This window comes from Pleurodeles waltl, chromosome 9, assembly GCF_031143425.1.
Source record: "Pleurodeles waltl isolate 20211129_DDA chromosome 9, aPleWal1.hap1.20221129, whole genome shotgun sequence".
In the NCBI taxonomy this organism is placed as follows: Eukaryota; Metazoa; Chordata; class Amphibia; order Caudata; family Salamandridae; genus Pleurodeles; species Pleurodeles waltl.
Genome location: NC_090448.1, coordinates 1139145274 through 1139166794, shown reverse-complemented (window position 1 = coordinate 1139166794; position 21521 = coordinate 1139145274). Strand labels below are relative to the sequence as shown.

Genomic DNA, 21521 nt, shown 5'->3' with positions numbered 1-21521 from the left:
TGTTAGCCATGAAGTAGCAGATCTTTATGCACAGGATGATCCACCTGGACAATGTCCTCTTGTGAACAGCCTTTTCTATAATTTTGCCTATGTAGCCAACAAACAGTTGATCATCCAGTCAGAGATCACGTGTCCTGTCAATATAGAAGCTCACAGCCCTTTTAGGGTCTAAGCGATGAAGCCTTTTCTCCTCCTTAGAAGGATGGGGATAGAAAGTAGGAAGGGTGAAAGGCTGACCAAGGTGGAAGGGAATAACCACAGCTTGGAAAGCAGCCCTGGTTCTCAAAACTAATGTGTCTGCACAGAAAGTGGTGAAAGGAGGCTTAACACTAAGGGCCTGAAATTCGCTGACTCGTCTAGCAGATGTTTTTGCCACCAGCAAAACTGTCCTAAAAGTAAGTAACTTCAAAGGACAACTATATAAGGGTTCTAATGGAGAACCCATTAAAAAAGTTAGAACTAAATTAAGATCCCACTGAGGCATTATAAACAGTTTGGGAGGGTATCTATTAGTAAGTCCCTTAATAAACCTTAGCATTATATGGGACTTAAACAGGGAAGGCTGGTCTGGCAACCAAAGAAACGCTGAAAGGGCAGACAAGTAACCGTTAACTGTTGCAACTGCACAACCTTGTTGCGCTAAGGAAAGCGCAAAACGTAAAATGTCAGACAAATGGGCTTTTAAGAGGTCAATAGCCTCTTCAATCTCTAGGTATGTAGGTGCAGACTCTGGAGGTGGGGGTGTAGAACTTGCGCCGGAGAATGTGAGAAAAGGTCTTCCCTGTGAAGGAGAGGAGTGGGGGGCACAGTGAGCGGTGAAGAAGGTCTGTGTACCACACCCTTCGTGGCCAATCCAGGGCAATTAGTACGACTTGGGCCAGGTCTTGGCAAATCTTCCTCAGAACCCAATGAATCAAGGGTATGGGGGGGAAATGCGTAAAGCAGCTGGGAGCTCCAGTACAATTGAAACAAGTCACCCAATGCTCCCAGCACCTGAAACTGAATGCTGCAGAACGACAGGCAGCGTGCGTTCTCGTGAGTGGCAAGCAGGTCTATATGAAGAGTCCCCAATAGCCAGAAGATGTAAAGCACCACCTCTGGGTGGAGATGCCACTCGTGATCGGCTGAAAAATAGAGACTGTCCGCACGTACGTTCAGACCTCCTGCCAAGTGATTCTCAATGAATGCAAATCCTATGGTCCTGAGCCCAGGACCAGAGTCGCAGGGCTTCTTTGCCAAGAAGATGCAACCCTACGCTTCCCTGTTTGTTGACATACCACATTGCAGTAGTATTGTCTGTCAAAACTTGTACTGACTGACCACAAATGGAAGGGAGGAAGGCCTTGAGAGCCAGACATATTGCCCGCAATTCTAACAGATTGATGTGCAACAACTGTTGTCCTGGAGACCAAAGTTTTGTTGATCTCCAGAGCTCTCAGATGTGCTCCTCACCCTAGAGTGGAGGCATCCACTATAAACGTGGCCACGGAAGGTAGAGGACAAAATGGCTTCTCTTGTGTTATACTGCCGTCCACACCCCACCATCGAAGATCTGCTGCAGTGTCTTTGGAGATTCTGAATGACTCTCAAATCTCCGTTGTGTTGAAACCACTGCCTGCGGAGGCACCACTGAAGGACCTTCATGTGCCAGAGTGCATAGGTGACCAACAGAATGCAGGAAGCCATCAGTTTAACCAGGCGCAAGACCTTCAGGACTGGAACCATAGCTCAAACCTGAAACAACAGAATCATAGTTTGAATGTCTTGAATCCTCTGAGGAGTAGGGTAGGCACGATTCAATGTGGTGTACAGTACTGCCCCTATGAACCGGGTGGGCTGAGCTGACTCTACGTGAGACCTGGGCACATTTATAGAAAAGCCCAGGTTGTAAAACAACTGAGTTGTCAACTGTAAGTCATGCAAAACATACTCTGGAGATGGCTTTGAGCAGCCATTCATTCAGGTAAGGGAATACTGGTATTCTCCAAACTCTGAGATGTGCTGTGACCACTGTCATTACCGTTGTGAAGACTTGAGTTGTGGAAATAAGACCTAATGGAAAGACTGAAAACTGGTAACGTTGTGACTCCACTGGGAACCGGAGATACTTCCTGTACGATTGCAGAATGGGTATGTGGAAATATGCATTGTGCAAATCGATTGAAACTATCCAGTCTTTCTTATCTGGCGCAAGAAGCACCTGTGCCAGGTTCAGCATTTTTAATTTCTTCTGTTTGAGGAATTAATTCAAAATCCTGAGGTCTAGGATCGGACTCAAACGATCATCCTTTCTGGGGATCAGGAAATATCTGGAGTAAGGCCCCTGACCCCGTTCCTGCTCTGGAATCAATTCCACTGCACCTTTTAAATGTAGTGTTTGGACCTCCTGTTGAAGTTACAGAAGATGTTCCTCAGAACAAAAACTTTGTTAAGGAGGGAAACGAGACGGGGGACACTTCTGGAAGGGTAGGGAATATCCATTTTCTACAATACTCAACACCCACAGGTCCGATGTGGACCTCTACTCCAGTAGATAATGGATTAACCATTGTCCCACTGGTAAAGCATGCTCCAAGATGGCGGCACTAGGGCTGCTTTCCTGAGATGTTGGCCGGGAGAAAGAGGAGGAGGAAGGCTGATGAGCCGCTCCTCATTGTCTCCCTTTGCCATGCCCTCTGAAGGACCTGTAAAGAGGATTTGCAGACTGTTGCTGCTGGAACTCTTGCGTGCCACAAAATAAATAGTTCCGGCCAAACACCCGGAAGGTACAAAATGGCCTGTAGTCCTTAGGCTGGGATTGAATACCTAAAGATCTCGCTGTTGCTTTTCTGTCCTTGAACCTCTCCAAGGCAGGACCAGCCTTGACGCCAAACAGTCTTGCGCTATCGAAAAGCAAATTCATAAGTGTGGCTTGCAGATCAGGCGCAAATCCTCTCAACCAGGCATGCCATCTCGTAGCAACGGAGGTTCCCATTGCCCTAGGCACTGAACCAGCCTTATCCAGGTCCAGCTGAATGACTTGTCATGCTGCTGCCTGGCTTTCATTCAAAAGTTCTGCAAGGTGCCCCTGGACATCCTCAGGCAGCTTTGGAACTACAGCCCTGGCAGAATTCATCAAGCCATGAATATAGCAGCCCAAAAGACGTGTGCTTTGGCAGGTTTCAAAACCATACTCCCTGAAGAAAAACCTTCTTCATGGACTGCTCCATTTACTCCTACTCCCTGTCAGCTGGCGATGTTGGAAAAGACCCTGGAGTCAATTTTGAAGAACAGGAAACTTGAACCACCAAGCTTTCAAGTGTTGGATAACTGCTTAAAAACAGAGGATAGCCTGGTGCAGTCTTGTACCATCTGGCAATAGGTCGAGACACTGCCTGAGTAGAAAAGGGTTTCTGCCAAATGTCTAACACAGTTTCCATCAAAGCCTCATTAACAGGTAAAAGTGGTTCTGACACCGAAGAAGCAGAATGCAGTTCTGTCAGTAAATTAGGCTTCAATTCTGCTTTAGGAAGGAGCAAGTCCAACATGTCAGCAGTCTTTCTTATCACTACACAATATGATGTGACCTCAGGAGGAGGCATACCCTTTAGGGGGCAATAATTCCCATTCTGGGGAAGTGTCCAGACCACTTGCCCCATCCAGTCCTTCAAAGTCAGGATCATGTGACAGAATTTCACCTTCCTCCAGGTCAGACTCTTGCTGTGAACAAAAATACTGTTCTTCCTCCAGAAGCCATTGAATTTCTCTATGGGATCTATGCCTCGACTCCTGCAATGGCACCATAGGAGACTGAAACAGCTACGGCAATGTCGGGATCTGCACCAAAGACTTGAACAGCTGAATCCACAGGAACTGGAGTTGAACGATGCAACACCGGAATGGAGCTGTCCGACGTTGGTCCAGCGCAATCGGCGCCCATTACTCCTGCCGAATGTCAGTTGGCAAAGGTGTCACCTTCCTCGGTGCTGGCAAAGGCCAGGGTCTCTGGGCCATCGGCATAAAATGGAGGAACGGAGCCTTCTGATACGGCACTGGGAAACCTCACAGGGAATAGGACATTGGACCCCTAGGGACCGCAGGTGCACCAGACAGAATCACAGCCCTGAAAAAAACAATATACATAGAACTGAGGAAGCTGGAAAGATCTGTACCAGGAGCAGGGAAAGCTGGACACGCTTGATCCTGTCAAGGAGGCTGAGGAAGAACAGGAGTTGGAGGTACCACTTCTGGCTCTTGATCAAGAGGGACAGGTGAAGTCGATGGTCTTAATGGACTCAAAGGTAATGCCGGGCAAGCCACAGAGGATGGAGCCGGAGAACCTTCAGTCGACCTTCGACGGGGAGACACAGACAATGGAGGGATAGCCCTCTAAAATTGACATGAGGAACTGTGACGCTGCTTCTTTTTGTGCTTCCTCTTAGACAACTTCAATGAGTAGTGAGACAGTGATAATGAGCAAGGTTGTGACTTCCGATGGCTTCTTTTCTCATTCCTTGCCTTGGCCAAGAAGAGCTTTGCATTCCTTTCTTTCAAGGCCTTCAGGTGATCGACATCTGACCCTCGCACTCACAGCAAGGCTTGAATCCAGACTTCCTTAGAGAAGACATTGTTGCACAAAAACAGTATCAACTGGTTTTCTACCCTGAAACACAGGTCATCCAGAAAATAGTAATTTGCAGAAATGTGACCTAGGCATGAGTGGAGTATCAAGTGCTGTAAAATCACTTAGTAGATAGGTATGTTGTCCAAGCCACATTTAAGGAAAATGTAGACTCATTCATAGTCATGAAGAGAGTAAGATAAAAAGATCAAAATCAGGAACACGTGTTATCAGGATGCATAAGTGATGTGCATTCACTCTAACTTAAAAGATTCAACTGTAAAAGTTATACAAATTAAGTTGAAAATGGTTATTATGATAAGCTTACAGTTACTCTAAGGCATGTAGAGCACTATAAATAGTATGTGTAACAACAACTCAAAATACCCAAGATAACAAAAGAAATGACTCATGGTTTGAAAAATGTTTAGGTCATGGAAGATCTGAAATATTGTGGATCACAGATGTGGTAGGAACACACCGTTAGATTAGGTGAAGAGGTTAACCAAGGGTTGATTACTAACACCACCAAAACCTTAACCTGTGCATTGAGTGGTTTTCACACCCAAGCTTGTGTTCTTTTGTTGAACACTCAGCTAAGAGCACTGCATCCAATATATTTGTATTGTAGTGCATGCACAAATACTTCCAAACATACTTCACCAACTATGCTAACCGGTTTAATACTTAGGGCCTGATTACAACTTTGGAGGAGGTGTTAATCCGTCCCAAATGTGACAGATATACCACCAGCCGTATTTCGAGTTCCATAGGATATAATGGACTCGTAATACGGCTGGTGTTATATCCGTCACATTTGGGATGGATTAACATCTTCCTCCAAAGTTGTAATCAGGCCCTTAGTTTCCTTTGTAGACCACTTTCTCGGCACAAAGCATTAGATTTAAGTAAAGTACTGGAAGCAACTAATATGTCTAGTGCTCATTTAGTATTACTTCATTTACAGGTTATTTTTGTGGGGCACTAACCTAGTCAGTTCAGTGGGCCAAGTCATATACGTTAGCAAGCGATGCAGTACACCTTTTATTAAGTAACATGCAATAACACAACATAAAATCACAAAAGGCAAAGTTAAAATAAATAAAATACATTATTTTTTACTCGAAGCAGGCAAATGTTTTATCTACATAAAATCTGAAACCCAGGCACCAGGAATACAGAAGGCCCCATGCCACAAAATGCACTTGTATTCTACAACGCCATCTGTGTGTCTCAGTAACGATAAAATAATCTTTACCAATAGTTGACAAAAACATTTGTTAAATAAAGGCTCTATAAAAAATAGTGTACCTTAAAGGAAAAAAGTTAACAAACTGATGGCCATAGATATAAGATTAAAGTGTTTACTTTGGAGTAACACTATATCATAATATGAATACCAAGAATCTGATCAAAAGGAAAACTAGCTTGAGTTGAAACAGGATAATGATCTTATGTATTGCATGTGCATCCACAACCAACATATCACCTTGTGGTCAATGCAGAGAGCTAACTCATTGATAAGTATAGTAATAATAAATGGATGCAGCTGTATACAAATTACAAACATTTAGCACAATAAGGGTAATCACCCTTCAGATCAAACACACTGATGGGGATTATGTGATGCAAGTGAGGGGATATTTTTACTGAAATAATTCGTATATAAGTGCACTCATCCACATAGCTAGTGGAAGGTGTTATCTACATTATAGCATTTGATGCAACTATTTTATATGCAGGTTTTCCTCACTGATACTGTAGCCCCATATTAGTCAATACCATGGTTCAAGTGGCTTCTTTTTACCTTGCAGTTTTTTTAAGACAGCAACTTCCATTTTCAACACCTGCTTTGGCTGCTGAGCAGATTCCACTTTCAGTGCAACATTTTCCCTGGTGAGTAAATCCAGAGCATCGTAGATTTCTCCAAATCCTCCACCGCCTATCTTCCTTAACTGCAAGGGGGCATGGAGATGACCAGAGAAACAAAAATACAAAGGTTACTGATCCTGGTAACGTATTGCTTTCTAATCAACAAAGTACCCTTCCAGCAATCAGCCACTCCATAAGTGAAACATTTGTACTGGTTGCCAGTAACTAAACATATTCAATTTAAGGTGCTAACCCTGGTCTATAGAGCCTTCGACCAGAAAGGCCCTCTGTAGTTAAGGTACAGACTCAATTCATACTATCAATCTAGTGCCCTTGCACCCAACAACCACCGTAGGCTGTTCCAAGTCCCCAAAGTGTGTAAAGCAAGAAGAGAGGGCAGATCCTTTTCATAAATTACATCTAAATTGTGAAACTCCCTCCTTACTAGTTTACACATAGCCGCCTTCGAAGCCATCTTTAAAAAGAAACTAAAGGCCTTTCCTTTTTATTTAATAAATGATGATCTGACCCCCATCTGTTAGTATCAGATGATCCATATGCTGCTAGTGCTAGGACACTTCCTTGGAAGCACATGCACGCGGCACAAATGGGTTATTACTATTTACTTCATAAAATCAAGGCCAATTTTTACAGGGTGATCATGGTGAATTCAAAAATTGTTAATGTGCCCAATATGAACGTGTGTCACCCCTGCTTTCACTTTCTTTTCTCTTTATTTTTGCCTCTGTCTGTTTTGTTGAGAAAAATTCAGACTCTTCCGGAACTTGTAAATATTTCTTTTAACAATAGAGCTTGAAGTCTAGAACAAGAACAACCCTCATTTGGTCATTGCTGCTAATTGTTCATTGATATAGGGTGACCATGACACAGCGTAATATTAGTGACCCTTTGTTTGACACTAAGATACTAGAAAATGTCTGTACCTTTAAAAAAAGCATCTAAGAAGATGTGTCTCTAGAATACAATCTGTTTTACTTGCAGACAAACTGTTAGAAAAAATATTAATCACAAATCTATAAGCATTGAGGTCCTCTGCTGACACAATGCACTACATATATATGATCAACAAACTGAATAAAATAGTAAAACAAGCATTTGCAATCTAACAGGTCTTGCATTTGTGAGAGTTAGAGCTATTGGCGTTGTAAATGAACATGTCTTTTAACTATGTGTTTTGCTTTGGACTGTAGTGGATGCATGGCAGGTGCCACAGCAACCCTCCTAGGCCTGTCACTGCAGGAGAGAGGACACAACAAGGCCGCCATCTTGGGAGTGTTTCTGCCTCATTTCTGCAGGCTGGCTGTGATACCCTAGAGATGCAACCCTTTCTGTTTACCTAACATTTTGTAGCACCAAACAAGCTACAAAGAGGCCCATTTGTGACATTTAACTGTGAGAATGTAGGTGTCAAAGAGTTGGGAGCAAAGAAAAGGGGGCAGCCATATATTTCTGTGTATTAAACTTTTAAAGGAATTATTCCACTACATTGGCAATACAAGCCTAACTTTTAAAAAAACAGAATTTAAAGCACTACCTTGTGTGTATAGTCTCATGACAGCCCTCGACTTAAGACTGGATTCTGTAGAACAGATACATGTACCTGAATCTCCTGAGCCTTAACTGTGCCTTTTCGGTGCATACATTTGTGCACTGGGTGATCGTTTTGAAGTGAGAATTATCTCTGTTGGGGTGGCTACTCAAAATCTGAAGTCTTGGCCTTGCCATCTGGACCACTCAGAGTAGTGCGGGAAGCCTGGGTATAAGAGTTTGTAAAAGCTTTTCCCCCATTTTCCACCGGGAAAATGTTTTTCCCGATGGAGAAGCCACCTCTCTTACAAATCCACAAATTTTAGAGATGTTTCCCCTCATTCTGTAACTGAGAAATTATTTACTTCTGTCCGTAACAACAGTAAGTCTCTAAACTTTTCCAGGCGGAGAATGTTTGTGAGTAGTTACCAATTCATACATTTGTCAGTGTGCAGAAACTCTCTATGGCATCCCCACCGTGGAATGCACACTTCACACCCAGGAGAGCAGATTTACACCAAACTAATGTTACATAATACAGGTGTTATATTATGTGTGTGTAAATTGAGTTATCAGCTCAAATTCATTTTCCACGTTTGTAAATCAAGGCACTTACACTAGTAAGTTGAACTTATACATGCAAATGACTATGAATCCGACAATGAGTCGTATGGGGCCCATAAGCCCAGCTTCCTGCTTCCCAGGAAATTATTTGACAAGTAAATCTCATGGTCCCCAACTAGGTGCTGGGAAAAGGTTTGCATTCAAAATAAACCTGCAGGCCAGGATGTGGAAATGGATCCAGCCAAGCGTGGCCACCGTCCACGTCACTATTGTGGCACTGGATATCACGGTGGTGCCTTGTGTTATATCACACTGATGCCTTGTCCCCTTTCCGTTTTGACAGTTTGGTTGTGTAGTACAGCTATAAATGAGAATTCACACAGACATTTTCCAACTGGCAAGCAGCTCTGTGTGAACTGTAATATCAAATATAATATTCGGAGACCTGGTGAGGCACATTCTTCTCCATCGCGTTTAACTTGTGTGTGCCATTACAGGCTCGGGCAAACCGTGTGAGGATTAATTTGGCCTAGCCATTCAATGGACGTTCTGTTGGAACAGCTGGGCCAGGGAGCAGTGCAATTTTCAGCTCCTTTGGCAAAATAGAACTGGGCCAATGGTGCAGTCCCCATGTAGGTTTTTACGGTGAATTAGCAATAATTTCACCTAATCCCTAGGTGACTCCATAAGACACCTTCCTTACACCACACAGCTTATTTAGACCCCCTCCCCGCATACATGCGCACACCCACACGCACCACACATACGCCCATTCACCTACACTTACATACACGCATCCACTCACACGCATTCACAACAACATCCATTCACGCATTCACAACTCCAAACATGCGCGCATTCACAACTCCAAACATGCGCGCATTCACAACTCCAAACATGCGCGCATTCACAACTCCAAACATGCGCGCATTCATGCCCATACTCACACCCAAAAACACATAAACACTGACATACAGACACGGATACACACTGACATACAGACACGCATACAACCACACACACACATTCATGCACACAGACGCCACACACTCATATATGCACACTCAACACCCCCACCCTCCCCTGTCGGACGATCACCTTACCTGGTCCAGGGAGAAGGTCGTCCGGCAGGGAACAGGATGGAGCGCTTCCACCGCCGGCAACACCCCGCCAGCATGACACTGCCAGGCCATAATATGGCCCATAATGTGGTGGGCTGTGTCCTACTGGCAGGGTTCTACCAGTGGTGGAACCGCCAGAGCGCCTCCGCCCGCCAGCACGACTACTGCTGGATTTCCACCCAAAGTGTGGCAGAAATCCGTAAGTACCCACGATATGGCGAATCGGAGGTCGCTAGCACTCACGGGCTCCTGGCGCCCGTGGCTTTGGCAGCCTTCAAGGAAGACCGCCAAAGTCATAATGAGGGCCATAGTCTGGTCACATGACAGGAATATTTGTGTGTACTGATGATGCCCTGAACCACTGTTCTGAAATAGATCAATGTTGCGGTGATGCTGAGAGCGGATGTGTCCAAGTCTGTGAAGCATAGATAGATGTTGCACCAGTCACAAATTCTCAGTGCCTCACAAGTCATAAATAGGAATCATGAATTACTTTAGAGAAAATGTTAACTCCTGTGTTGGAAACCTAGTCTGCATCATGTATACTAGTACAGTTGTAAAGATGCATTCCTCTTCATAACCCCATCGCACAGCTAATGCAATACCAATAATAATAACATTTTATGCAGCCCACATTAAGCATGCAGTGTCACCTCTTGGTACATGTTAGTAAGAGGAGGGGGGCCACTGGAATGATGCAGTTCTATGACTTTGGCATATTATGCTGAGAGGCAAATCCTTTGAAGAGGTCAATCTGGGTCTTTTTAGTTGCTGACTCTTGTGGTCATGCGTTGAACTGGTACTAATAAGGAGAAATCTTTGCTCAGAACTTATTAATGTGTGTTAAATAACAAAACAGCAAAATAATGTTGCCACTGAATGTGCAGCATTAAGCAGCGTAATTTGTACTTCCTAGCCACATAATTCAGGCACCTCTGCCACATACGTTTGCCCGCCATTTGCTGCATAATTCCAGTGGCCCTGATAATAGGTGATCTGAAGAGAAGACACAGATGTACAGCACATGAGGCAGGCAAATACATGTGTTGAAGCCTTTATTACCATGTAAATCAGTACACAAGGTAGGTGATCAGTTATGTATGTGGCACACTGTCCCACCAGCAGTGTGATTTTATCACCTCATTCCCCAAGTAGCTTCTCCTGTTTCCAGCTTACATACAAAATCCTGAGGAACCACATAGCATCACAAACAAAACCACGACAAGACATGGCTTCAGGACAAGAGAAGGACCAAGACACAGACACAAGATAAAACATCTATGTTATTTTCCCACCTTTTGTTTTGCACACTTTTGCCTTCTGTATGGCATCTTCTGCAGCTGTGGTACCCCTTTTCACTGGTTTCTGAAAGTTCTCACTAACTGGGATAGTGGTGGTCTGGGCTCAGTGTGTTAGTTCAGTGACAGCCAGTCTCTTCCTTGCAGTGATGGTGTGATATATCATTCAAAGGCTCAGGTGGTATCACCCTGGATGATGAAAGTCTAAGCTCGCCCCTCTGGGAATCAAACATTTAATCCTTGCTGCCACACAGATTTTTGCTGAGAACACATTAGGCCTGTGGCCTACCTTCCCCATATTCAGGCTACCTTCACTTAAATGCCGGCACCTCAAATTTCAAATATTTGTAATGTGAACAAAATGTGTGATTGAATTATGTAAAAAACCTACTTGATGTACACTATTTCAATTGTCTAGGGTCTTTCCTCTGTGGCCCCATGCGAGCCATATTATAATAACCTATCAGTGTTGTGCCAGCGACAAATCTGGACTTGTCATAGCGTCTATTTGTAGTCTTTCTTTGTTGTCTTATACAAAAAGAGACTTCAGTCACAGTGACACATTTGGGTTACATAAGTACAAGCAATGGCTGGTCCTGGTGGCCACAGTTTGTGAAACAACAGTTCTCCTGTTTAAAACATCTCCCGCCCATGGAGTCTTTACTGTTACTGTACAGGGTTGACATTGATATGTAGTTCGTGGGGTGTGTACCCATATAAACAAACACACGTATATGCCTATAGACACTGGGAGGTGTGGTGAAGTACTGAGAGGAACACAAGTAAAAGCAGGAGTGAGAAAAGGGCCACTTGATAGGGTCAGAAAAATATTTTCTTGACATTGATTGTCCATGTACTTGGTAAACACAGCAATCAGAAATAATGCACAGAGTTTACAGCAAATGATGCATGGGAACTCAATGGAGTGGTTACATGAAGCCTGTGGTTGGAAGAGAGGAGAGCAGGTCAAACATTACTGGACTGTGACAGACGATGCGTGGATCATTATACACAGGAGTCCAGAGGGTGATGGGGAAGCAATTGTGAGGGGTATTTGAGGTGGGGCCTTTTGAAACAGGAAGCAGTGCTATTTGTGTGCTGTTTTAGACAGCTCTTCCGGAAGTGTCATCTGCAAGGCCACAGTAGCTGTGAAGAGACTGTAAAAGTCATGACACCAGTGAATGCTGGGAGGAGGGATTGATGCAGTTTGCTCCACTTTTGTGGATGCGCTGCTCCTCTCACTGTGGCACCCTTGTGTTAGCTTCTTTGTGTCACAGGGTAAGGAAAATGGCTGCCTCTACTAACTGAACTCTATTTGAAGAGGCCCAATTTACATCCAAAGGCTAGATGTTTTTTGCTATCAAGCTAGAGGCCGTGAAGTGCCTGGGTCTTGATTCACGACTCCTTTTCCATCATTTTGAAAAGACAACCCCTTTCGCCATCTTCTTGCCTAGAACTAACCTATGTGCTTCGTTGGTGACCCTCCGGAGGTTATCAAGACCAAGTGCTATCGCCTAGTGTTAAGCTCTACTCAAATCAGTTGGTTAATGCACTCACTGCAGAGGTCTTGACAGAACGAGAATGTCACAGATTACAATCCTGACATAGCTTTTTCACCTCTTCATCGCTGCAAGGTTGATCCAAATGAATTAGAGCGATTTAGTTAAGAATGGCACCTGCGTTGCAGTGGTATGAAATGGCAGAACCTGTATTACCAAGCGCTATATATAAATAATAAAAAAAAAGAGTTATTCCCAGACTGCCCCAACATGCACCAGATAAAGGACCCTAGGGGAGAGGATGTGGTATAAAGGCCAGAGCTGTCAACTTTAGAGCTGGGGAACACGGTTCGAGTCTCGGCGCCGGCTCAACATCCTGTGATTCTGGACAAATCACTTAATCTCCCCTTGCTACCAAAAATGAATGTGTTCTTGTGTAATGTAACCGGTGCTCATATAAAACGCTGTACTACCTTTGTATCGAGTTCACGCTAATGGAACCCCATTTGAAGAGGCCCAATTTACATCCAAAGTCTAGATGTTTTTTGCTATCAAGCTAGAGGCCATGAAGTGCTTGGGTCTGGAATCACGACTCCTTTTCCACCATTTTGGAGACAATCCACCATCTTCTTGCCTAGAACTAACCTATGTGCTTCGTTGGTGACCCTCCTGAGGTTATCAAGACAATGTGCCATCGCCTAGTGTTAAGCTCTACTCAAGTCATTTGGTTAATGCACCCACTGCAGAAGTTGTGACAAGAATGTCACAGATTACAATCCTGACATAGCTTTTTCACCTCTTTATCGCTGCAAGGTTGATGCAAATGAATTAGAGCGATTTTGTTAAGAATGACACCTGCGTTGCAGCGGTATGAAATGGCAGAACCTGTATAACCAAGCGCTATATATAAATTAAAAAACAAAGTGTTATTCCCAGACTGCCCCAACATGCACCAGACAAAGAACCTAGGGGAGAGGATGTGGTATAAGGGCCAGAGCTGCCGACTTTAGAGCTGGGGAACACGGTTCGAGTCTCGGCGCCGGCTCAACATCCTGTGATTCTGGGCAATTCACTTAATCTCCCCTTGCTACCAAAAATGAATGTGTTCTTGGGCAATGTAACCAGTGGTCACGTAAAGCGCTGTAGTACCTTTGTGTAGAGTTCACACTATATAAAAATGCAACAAAAATATGATAAAGCGCTCCAATACCTTTGTGTCGAGTTTGTGCTACATAAAACTGCAAAAAATCAAATAAAAAAAATAAGACCCCACAGCCATCGCACAGAAACAGCAAGGTACCCGAAAACAAGGAGGAGGATAGTGCCATGAGGGCAAGGCAAAAGAAAACAAGGGGGTACAGGGCAAGTGGCTAAGGTGGCTCAGTAGTTAACAAGCGACAGCGGGAGAAGGGTGATTGGGTTGTGGGACAAGCAAGAATATGCTGTGGGGTGCGGAAGGGAGGTTGCAATTTAAGCACAATGGACAAAGCAGTAGGGGGCATGTACAGTGCCCCTGAGCTCAGCATTGTAAGCATATTGACTCACAGGAGCAGTAAACCAAGAAAAAAAAGTCCCCCAAAGAACAGATAAACACTACAAAGCGTAATTATATATAAATTAGTCCCTGCTCCTAAAGAGAAAAAGGAGGGACAAAGAGGCATGACTGACCACTAGCAAGCAAGGATTTTTAAATGACACTGAAATGAACAAACAAAATGGCTTTAAGCCACCAGGTATACTAAAAGTATACAAGAGGCCGTACACTTATGCTTGACCTTAAAAAGACCTCATTTAGGGACTGTCAACGGCAAAACAAAACAGTGAGAACCATACTCCTGACCCAGCAGTAGCCCACTTACCAAACCAAGAATGGAGTTTCTTGTGCAGGGATACTTTTTCACCCAAGATTATACTACCAACAAAGCAAGAGCAAGTTTGGCAGACAGCATAATGCCAGCTAGACCACCATACCATGACAGCATGGCATAATAGTCAGCTTTTGTTTTGTCATTTTCCAAAGACAAACCTTCAAAGGTGGGTTTTTATTTATGAAAATGGATCAAAGTGCATGACAGGCTTGGAGCTTTTGCCCAGTGCTGGAGGGACGTTATTCAATATGCTATCACGGTTAGGAAAAATAATGGCTGACATGGAGTCTGAAGAGTCATTTGAAGTAGGTCAAATCTTTCATGCAAGGGGACATCCCGTCTCCAAAGAGTATTTCACTATTGGTAACACATTGGTACTAACACCTCTGTTATAAAGAAGATCTCAAAGCCAGAATGAAAAGTTCTAGAGAAGCCTAGAGTAAGGTCTGTAACCCAGGAAGTAAATCTAATTATATTGAGTCCTTGAGAAAATATTTTAAAAACTTTATTAGAGAAACAAAAGCTATGTTTTATGCTTCTTGATTTAATATGGCAATTAATAAATAGTGCAGAACGTTTCAAGATTAAAAAATGAGTTATCTGGGGGGAGTGTGCCTAGGCACTATGGAAGATGACAGCATTCTAAATAGGCTCTGCTAGGTAAGGCTGATAAAGCCCCAAATACCCTGAGAGACATACAACATTCATGCGTGGAGTATGCCTAGCAGTGTGCAGTACTCTGGGGAGTGGTACCCTGCCTCTCCCCGGATTGAATATCTACAGGGACTATGCTAACAGACTAAAAATTGTGTGTGTCGTGCAAGGCCAACGGGGTGGCTGGTGTGTGACAAAAGCGGCAGTGGAGTCCAGCCGCAGATCCCGTGGGTTCTGTGGCTTATGCTGGGATCGTAAGGAGAGTCTCTGGCGTAGCACAGAGTGTCGGTCCCAGGAGCACAGGGCCAATGGCGATGGACAATGATGTGCACAAACTTTGGAGGTTCAGGTTGCGCGTGCAGTGAGAACTGCTGAATGCACCTCAAGCCTAAGGTCACCAGCAGCAGTGCACCCCAACTGCAGCAGTGAGTACACCTTGATTGGGGGACCCAAAGAAAGTCAGTACTCCTGTAGCAGTGAATACTCCTCCACCCGGGGACCCACAGAGCATGAGTGGGGGTGCCCCCCCCAGTGTCTCTGCATGCACTTTTCATCTATCCTGGAAGGCTTGAGGGAGCCCAGCTAAAATTACATTGCAATGAATTGTAGCAATCTAAGCTGCGAGGTGCTGTACTGTGGGAGAAACAGATGCATGGAATGAGGTTGTGTGTGTGTGGAGGGGTTGTGGGTGCAACTGGATTGTTGCCTTCCCCCTTGCACGCAATTAGTGCACTCCCTGGAGTGAGGTTTTCTGGCTGCCTCTCACTCCCTGTCCCTGGGTCTCCCTCCTCTCCTTCTCGCTACCATAGTGAACCAAGGGGTGTAATATGGGCTGGGAATGAAAAGCCAAGAAGGGAAAAACTAAAAAACTAAATGGACAATTACACCTTCCAATGGGGTAAGTTGGATGGGAGCAGGGGAGGTGTGGATCGCACCTCCCACACCAGCATGGAGGAAGAAAGTACAGCTGATTATTTCATGTTTGCAAATAAAAACACTAAAATCACTCTGGAAATGAAGATTGACACAAATGAGGTAGGGTTGCTTCTCACTGATCTCAGAAAAATCAGTAACAGAGTGAAACAGGCAGAGATTACTATCACAACTCAGAAGTAGGGAGTGGCATTGTAGTGATCCACAGTGACTAATCTCAAGAAAGACAACATGCACACGCAGACCAGATCTGAAGACGCAGAATGATGCTCACGTGAGAACAACTGGTGAGGGTCCATGAGAGAGAGGAAGGGAAGATCTCTTCATGGAGTACTTGATACTCAACCATCTGAAGCCAAAATGTATTTCGAAATTCTTCTCTGTGGAAAAGGCAGATAGGGCTCTGCACCCCCTCCGAAGGTAGGACAATTCCCCCCACCCCGCACAATCATAGCACAAATATTTAATTTTCGGGATAGGTATGTTATCCTACAAACTGCCAGAAGGCAGGGAGACTTAGGGCCTGATTACAACTTTGGAGGACGGTGTAAAACCGTCCCAAAAGTGACGGATATACCACCTACCGTATTACGAGTTCCATAGGAAATAATGGACTCGTAATACGGTCGGTGGTATATCCGCCACTTTTGGGACGGTTTAACACCGTCCTCCAAAGTTGTAATCAGGCCCTTAGTATTTGAGAATTCAGTCATTATAAAACACCCTGTCTTTATGCGGGCCATATAAAAGCTGAGACACTACTTTGAGTAGGTAAAAAGACGTCTCTGAGAACAAGAGACTAAATGAATAATGCTTTTTCCAGCCAAACTCGGAGTCATGGTGGACAGGAGATCCTGGATGTTACTAACACCAGAGGGTACGTAGGATTGGCGCGTATCCACTAGACCTAAGGAATGTGGACAGCCAATACAAGAAAATACAAATGCGACAGGGGTTAGTACCAAACTAGGGGGGACTTCACAACTTGAACCCTCCCCAACAAGTGGAGGACACTGGGAGTACTGTTGCGATAGACAAGTCTGCTGACAATACCACTGACAAATCAGCAAACTGAAGGGATGTAATGAAAATTGGGATATTTGCCCTTGTGAAGTGTAGGGGCAGTACCTCCAGCTGACTTTGAAGCAATGCAGTATGTTGATCATAATATTACATAAAATGTGTTGATGTGCAGGTGGTGGAGGGCGTCATGCACACATAAGTTAATTTGCTAAGTAGGTCACTGGATTGCACTATTCATAGGACTTAAATTCTCTGCGGGGATCATATTGTGGAGAATGGGGATAATGAAGATCATTGATATTTTGCCACATTCATTTGATCTTTAAATTTTCATCTGGGTTGTTGTTTCAGTGTATTGGGGCAACAGGGTCCCAGCGATTTGGGCTGGCGGACAGTTTTGACCCCACAGTGCTGGGAGATAGAGAGGAGGGTTGGAGTGGGATGGAAGGGGTTGCTTAAGGAAGGTTTCCAGCAGTCACTTTGATGGTACACTGAGATGTACAGACAACTTAAAAACAAAAACAAGTAGAGATGATGTACATCGGGACGCAACGTAGAATAGACAATACTGATGCCAGGATAAAGATGTTGTCCTAGAACATAAATGGCATGATTAAAAAGCTTAATAGGTACCTAGTGTTCCAATACCTTAGACGAAATGGCCTTGAAGTGATCTTAATTTAAAAGACTCACCTCATGGGCACAATTGTATAATGGAGGTAGCCTTTCTCTTGCAAGCTTCTGTAGCCATTACAGGATGTTAAATGGCTATATTTGTGAGAATAGAACCTTCACAAGTGGTGAGCGGCCCAGCTACATTGTTCAAGTAACACACTGATAAGTTTATTTGTTAAACGCCTGCTTATGGGAGATTACTGGGCAGGACCTACTCTGCCTTTCATTCTTCCAAGAGCAGCCACGGGAACTTTATTGATTTGAGCTGCACCAGCTATTTACAAGGCTATTAAACTAAGGCGGTTCAAAAACAGGCCATCATTTATGTTGTCAATTTTTGAGAAACAGGAAAAGTAAGGACGTTTGCAGCGAAAACTATATAGTCATGCACAGGACCGATTACATTTAAAAATGACACTTTTATTACTATTTTATAAGCACATAGGCAGGGTGTTTTAAGACCCAAATGAGAGACTGTGCCCCTCACCAAACCTAAATTTGCTGTATCACCTTCAGTAAATGAAGGTGCAGATTTTGTGATGTGCATGGGTGTGGGAAGAAGATAGAGCTCGAGGTATAGCGCCAGGAGGGTTCCTTTACCAGGGAGATGGTAGGTGTAACGGACCTATCGGGTACATATCATGTGATCGGCTGCCATATTTGGGCCTCATCGTGGTGGTAGCTGGTATATGCTGGAAGGCCAGCTCAATAGTGTAACTGCTGCAATTGCGAGATTGGTGGGATTCTTAATATTTCAAGGTTTGTCCTTTCAAGTAGATTCTCTGCCACATTACAGGAAAGGTGGTCTGCTACAAACGTCCAGAGTGGGAATATGGGATTAAAAGCAGGGTATAAAAGATGGGAAATGCTTTATATGTTGAAGGAAAGATACAGGTATTTATGTTACAACGCATGCACAGAAAATCTTGAACATATTTTTTAACTAGTGCCCTCACAATAGTGTGCTATCAAACAACTTATTTAAAATATGGGACAAAGAACTACTCAAGAGAGAACTGAGATGAACCATGAAGTACTGGGGTAGTTTGCAAGTCCCTTTCTTTATATCTGCTAGTAAAACTGACAGCTTTTTTGGACAATTACTATGGATAGGTGTGCTGCCCAATTGTCTCCAAACATTTCTGCAGGGGCGAATTCCCCTTTCATCTGGGAGGAGTTGTGCTCGCTAGATTGCCAAGTTTCCTCAGTCATTCTTTACAGATAAAGCTCTGTACCGTCAAATCAAAAAGGATACTGATCATGAAAAATACTGCTCTGATTACTGATCAATGGTTGCCTCCTTCCTTGTTCTTCAGATGCTGCTCGTGCTTCTGTATCAGATGGCACGAACACAAAAACAATGTCAAGATGGAGTCTGAAGTGTGGGGCATCTTTAACTCCTGTTCGACTCGATGATTATGAGTCTCTTGGAAATGTCAATTATTGGCACTCATTTTTAATAAGAGCCTATTCCGAACCTACTTGCCTACACACAGCACTGTCTAAAAAGGTTTTCTGCTGCAAAAACCCTTATACATGGTTTAAGTACATGTTCTGAAAAGGATTCATGCAGCCGGATATCAAAAGGCAGTGCATGAAAGCATGGAAGGTAATCCAGTATGTTAGTGTCACACAACCTTTAGATATTCATGCTGAGCTCGCCGCAGACCAATTCAATTACTCTGATCATCTCAAACGAATTCATATTTTGTAACATCAAAAGAATGCAATATGTTGATTACTTTTAAATTTTCATTTACCACTAGCAAATCACAATGCAAAAATTATCACTTAAAAGACGGTAACAAAGGAGCTAGAAAACGTTTGAAAGTTGCCGTATACTCATTAGAGAGAAAACACCGCAGATTTACTTTCTTAAGCTTCTGTCGTGTTTGCAGGATGACTCGTTTCCTCAATCACAACAAAATCCTCGCTAAAGTGATTCAAGGTCACTTTAATCACAAATCCCCTTTTCATGGCCTTTCCCTGCTAACTATCACCAAACCAGAGGTCGCAGGACTGTACATTATTTCCATGGGAGCACTCAAGCACTTACACAGGCAATGTGAGTACAGTCATCAGTAAACGCCCTCCATTCTTCCAGTGATTCAAGCAGCATACTGGGACACAGCAGAAGAGATGGAAGGTCATTCAATGTCAAGAAACAATATTTGTTTTGAAGGGCTAAAAATCTTGGAACTGCAAAGCTAAGTTTCCTGCCTATGCCTCTACATTCAAAAGCTCCTTTTTTCATAATGGTCAAGGAAGAGTCCAATACAGGAAAAACAAACATAAACGGAAGTGCTTACAAGCAGAAATGTCTTAGCCAACCATGCCTATACCTCTACATTCAAAAGCTCCTTATTTCATAGTGGTCCAGGAAGAGTCCAATACAGGAAAAACAAACATAAACGGAAGTGCTTACAAGTAGAAATGTCTTAGCCAACAATGGTTTTTCAATGCGGTTTAGCTCTGGCTTCAGATTAACTGTCCAAGGCATGTGTTGTTCAACAAAAGGATGAATGTAGTGCAGACATTTGCCGTCTTCTCCTCTACAAAGAATCTTGGATAGAAACTATGACCTATTCTGCAAGAGGAACTTACATCCAAGAAAAAGGATATGCTTTTCATGAATTACAAAAAGCACAAGGTTTGAATGAATCCTGAAGGTAATCTGCTCTTTATTCAAGGCCTTAGTTGTAGTATAATGAAAGGCTTCCAGTTTTGAAAACTAGATCAAGAGCACAAACTGTGCCAAAGAACATCATTTTGGAATTTAACCTACAAAAAAGCTGACTCAGGTCAATATACCGCCCAATGGCAGAACACAAGGCGTTTAAATAATGACCACCTAGCTATTGAAAACCAGTGCAAAATAAAACTTTGAAAAAAAAATCCTGTAAATAATGCATACTGTAGAATTTAGTATTTAATGTAATACTGTCATAAATGTTTGAGGTAGCCCAAAGTATAGCACTCTGTTAAAAGTCTAACCAAGAGGTTATGATTGCCTGGAGCACCTTTTTATGACCGTGAATTGGCAGTAGTGTAAGAATTTTACTTTTTGTTTACAATGAAGAAGCATGCTTTTGTTAATTTGTTAATCTGGGGGAATCTGTTTGAGATTTGCATCAATAATAAAACCCAGATTATAAACAAAAGGTACTGGTGTCCAATATCATGGCAGCTGGAAGTATACTCACCGATACAGAGAGGGAAACACTGATTAAGGGACAGCCACAGTAAGTGACAGAGTGACAGTACCTGTCTTCGGCCTGCCATTGCGGAGCCTATGTGTGCAGTTTTAAACTGCCATTTTGACCTGGCAAATGTAACTTTTTACCAGGTTTAAACATTCCTTTTTGGTACATGTAAGTCACCCCTAAGGTAGGCCCTGGACAACCCAGAGGGTAGGGTGTAGTGTATTTTAAAAGAAAGACATGCACATTTAAGTTGTATATGTCCTGCTAGTGAAAAACTCTTGTTTTTCACCGCAGGGCCTATCACTCCCATAGGATAACATTGGAGTTGTGCAATTTTCAAATGGAAAGGGATTTCAAATTCATGTTTGGTGTCTCTGGGATCACAATTTAAAATCCTAGCTTACGGTGAAGTCTGAATTTGAATCACAAGTCTGAAATGCTACTTTTAGAAAGTCAGTATTTTCTTAACTTATCCATTCAGTGCATGTAGCTTGCCTCTGGTAATATGAATAGGAGTAGCTGATGGTATAGCTTTGTGTATTCCTACCTGACAGCCACACACAATTAGGAGCTTAAGTGTGCCTGGATCGGCCATCACTGTCAGGATAGGAGGGAGGAGTAGGTCAAAGCCTCACTTACACTTAAATTGGCTGTGTCCTGCCT

The 21521-nt window shown here is 43.4% G+C and overlaps 1 protein-coding gene across 2 annotated transcripts in view; it reads right to left on the bottom strand.

Annotated features, from left to right (window-relative positions):
- Positions 1-21521, bottom strand: part of TTBK2 (tau tubulin kinase 2) — a 447781-nt gene that overhangs the window by 329280 nt on the left and 96980 nt on the right. For both annotated transcript variants that reach the window (XM_069208911.1, XM_069208910.1), the window contains exon 4: positions 6408-6555. In XM_069208911.1, the coding sequence (XP_069065012.1) occupies positions 6408-6555 (148 nt within the window). The remainder of the gene's footprint in view (positions 1-6407; positions 6556-21521) is intronic.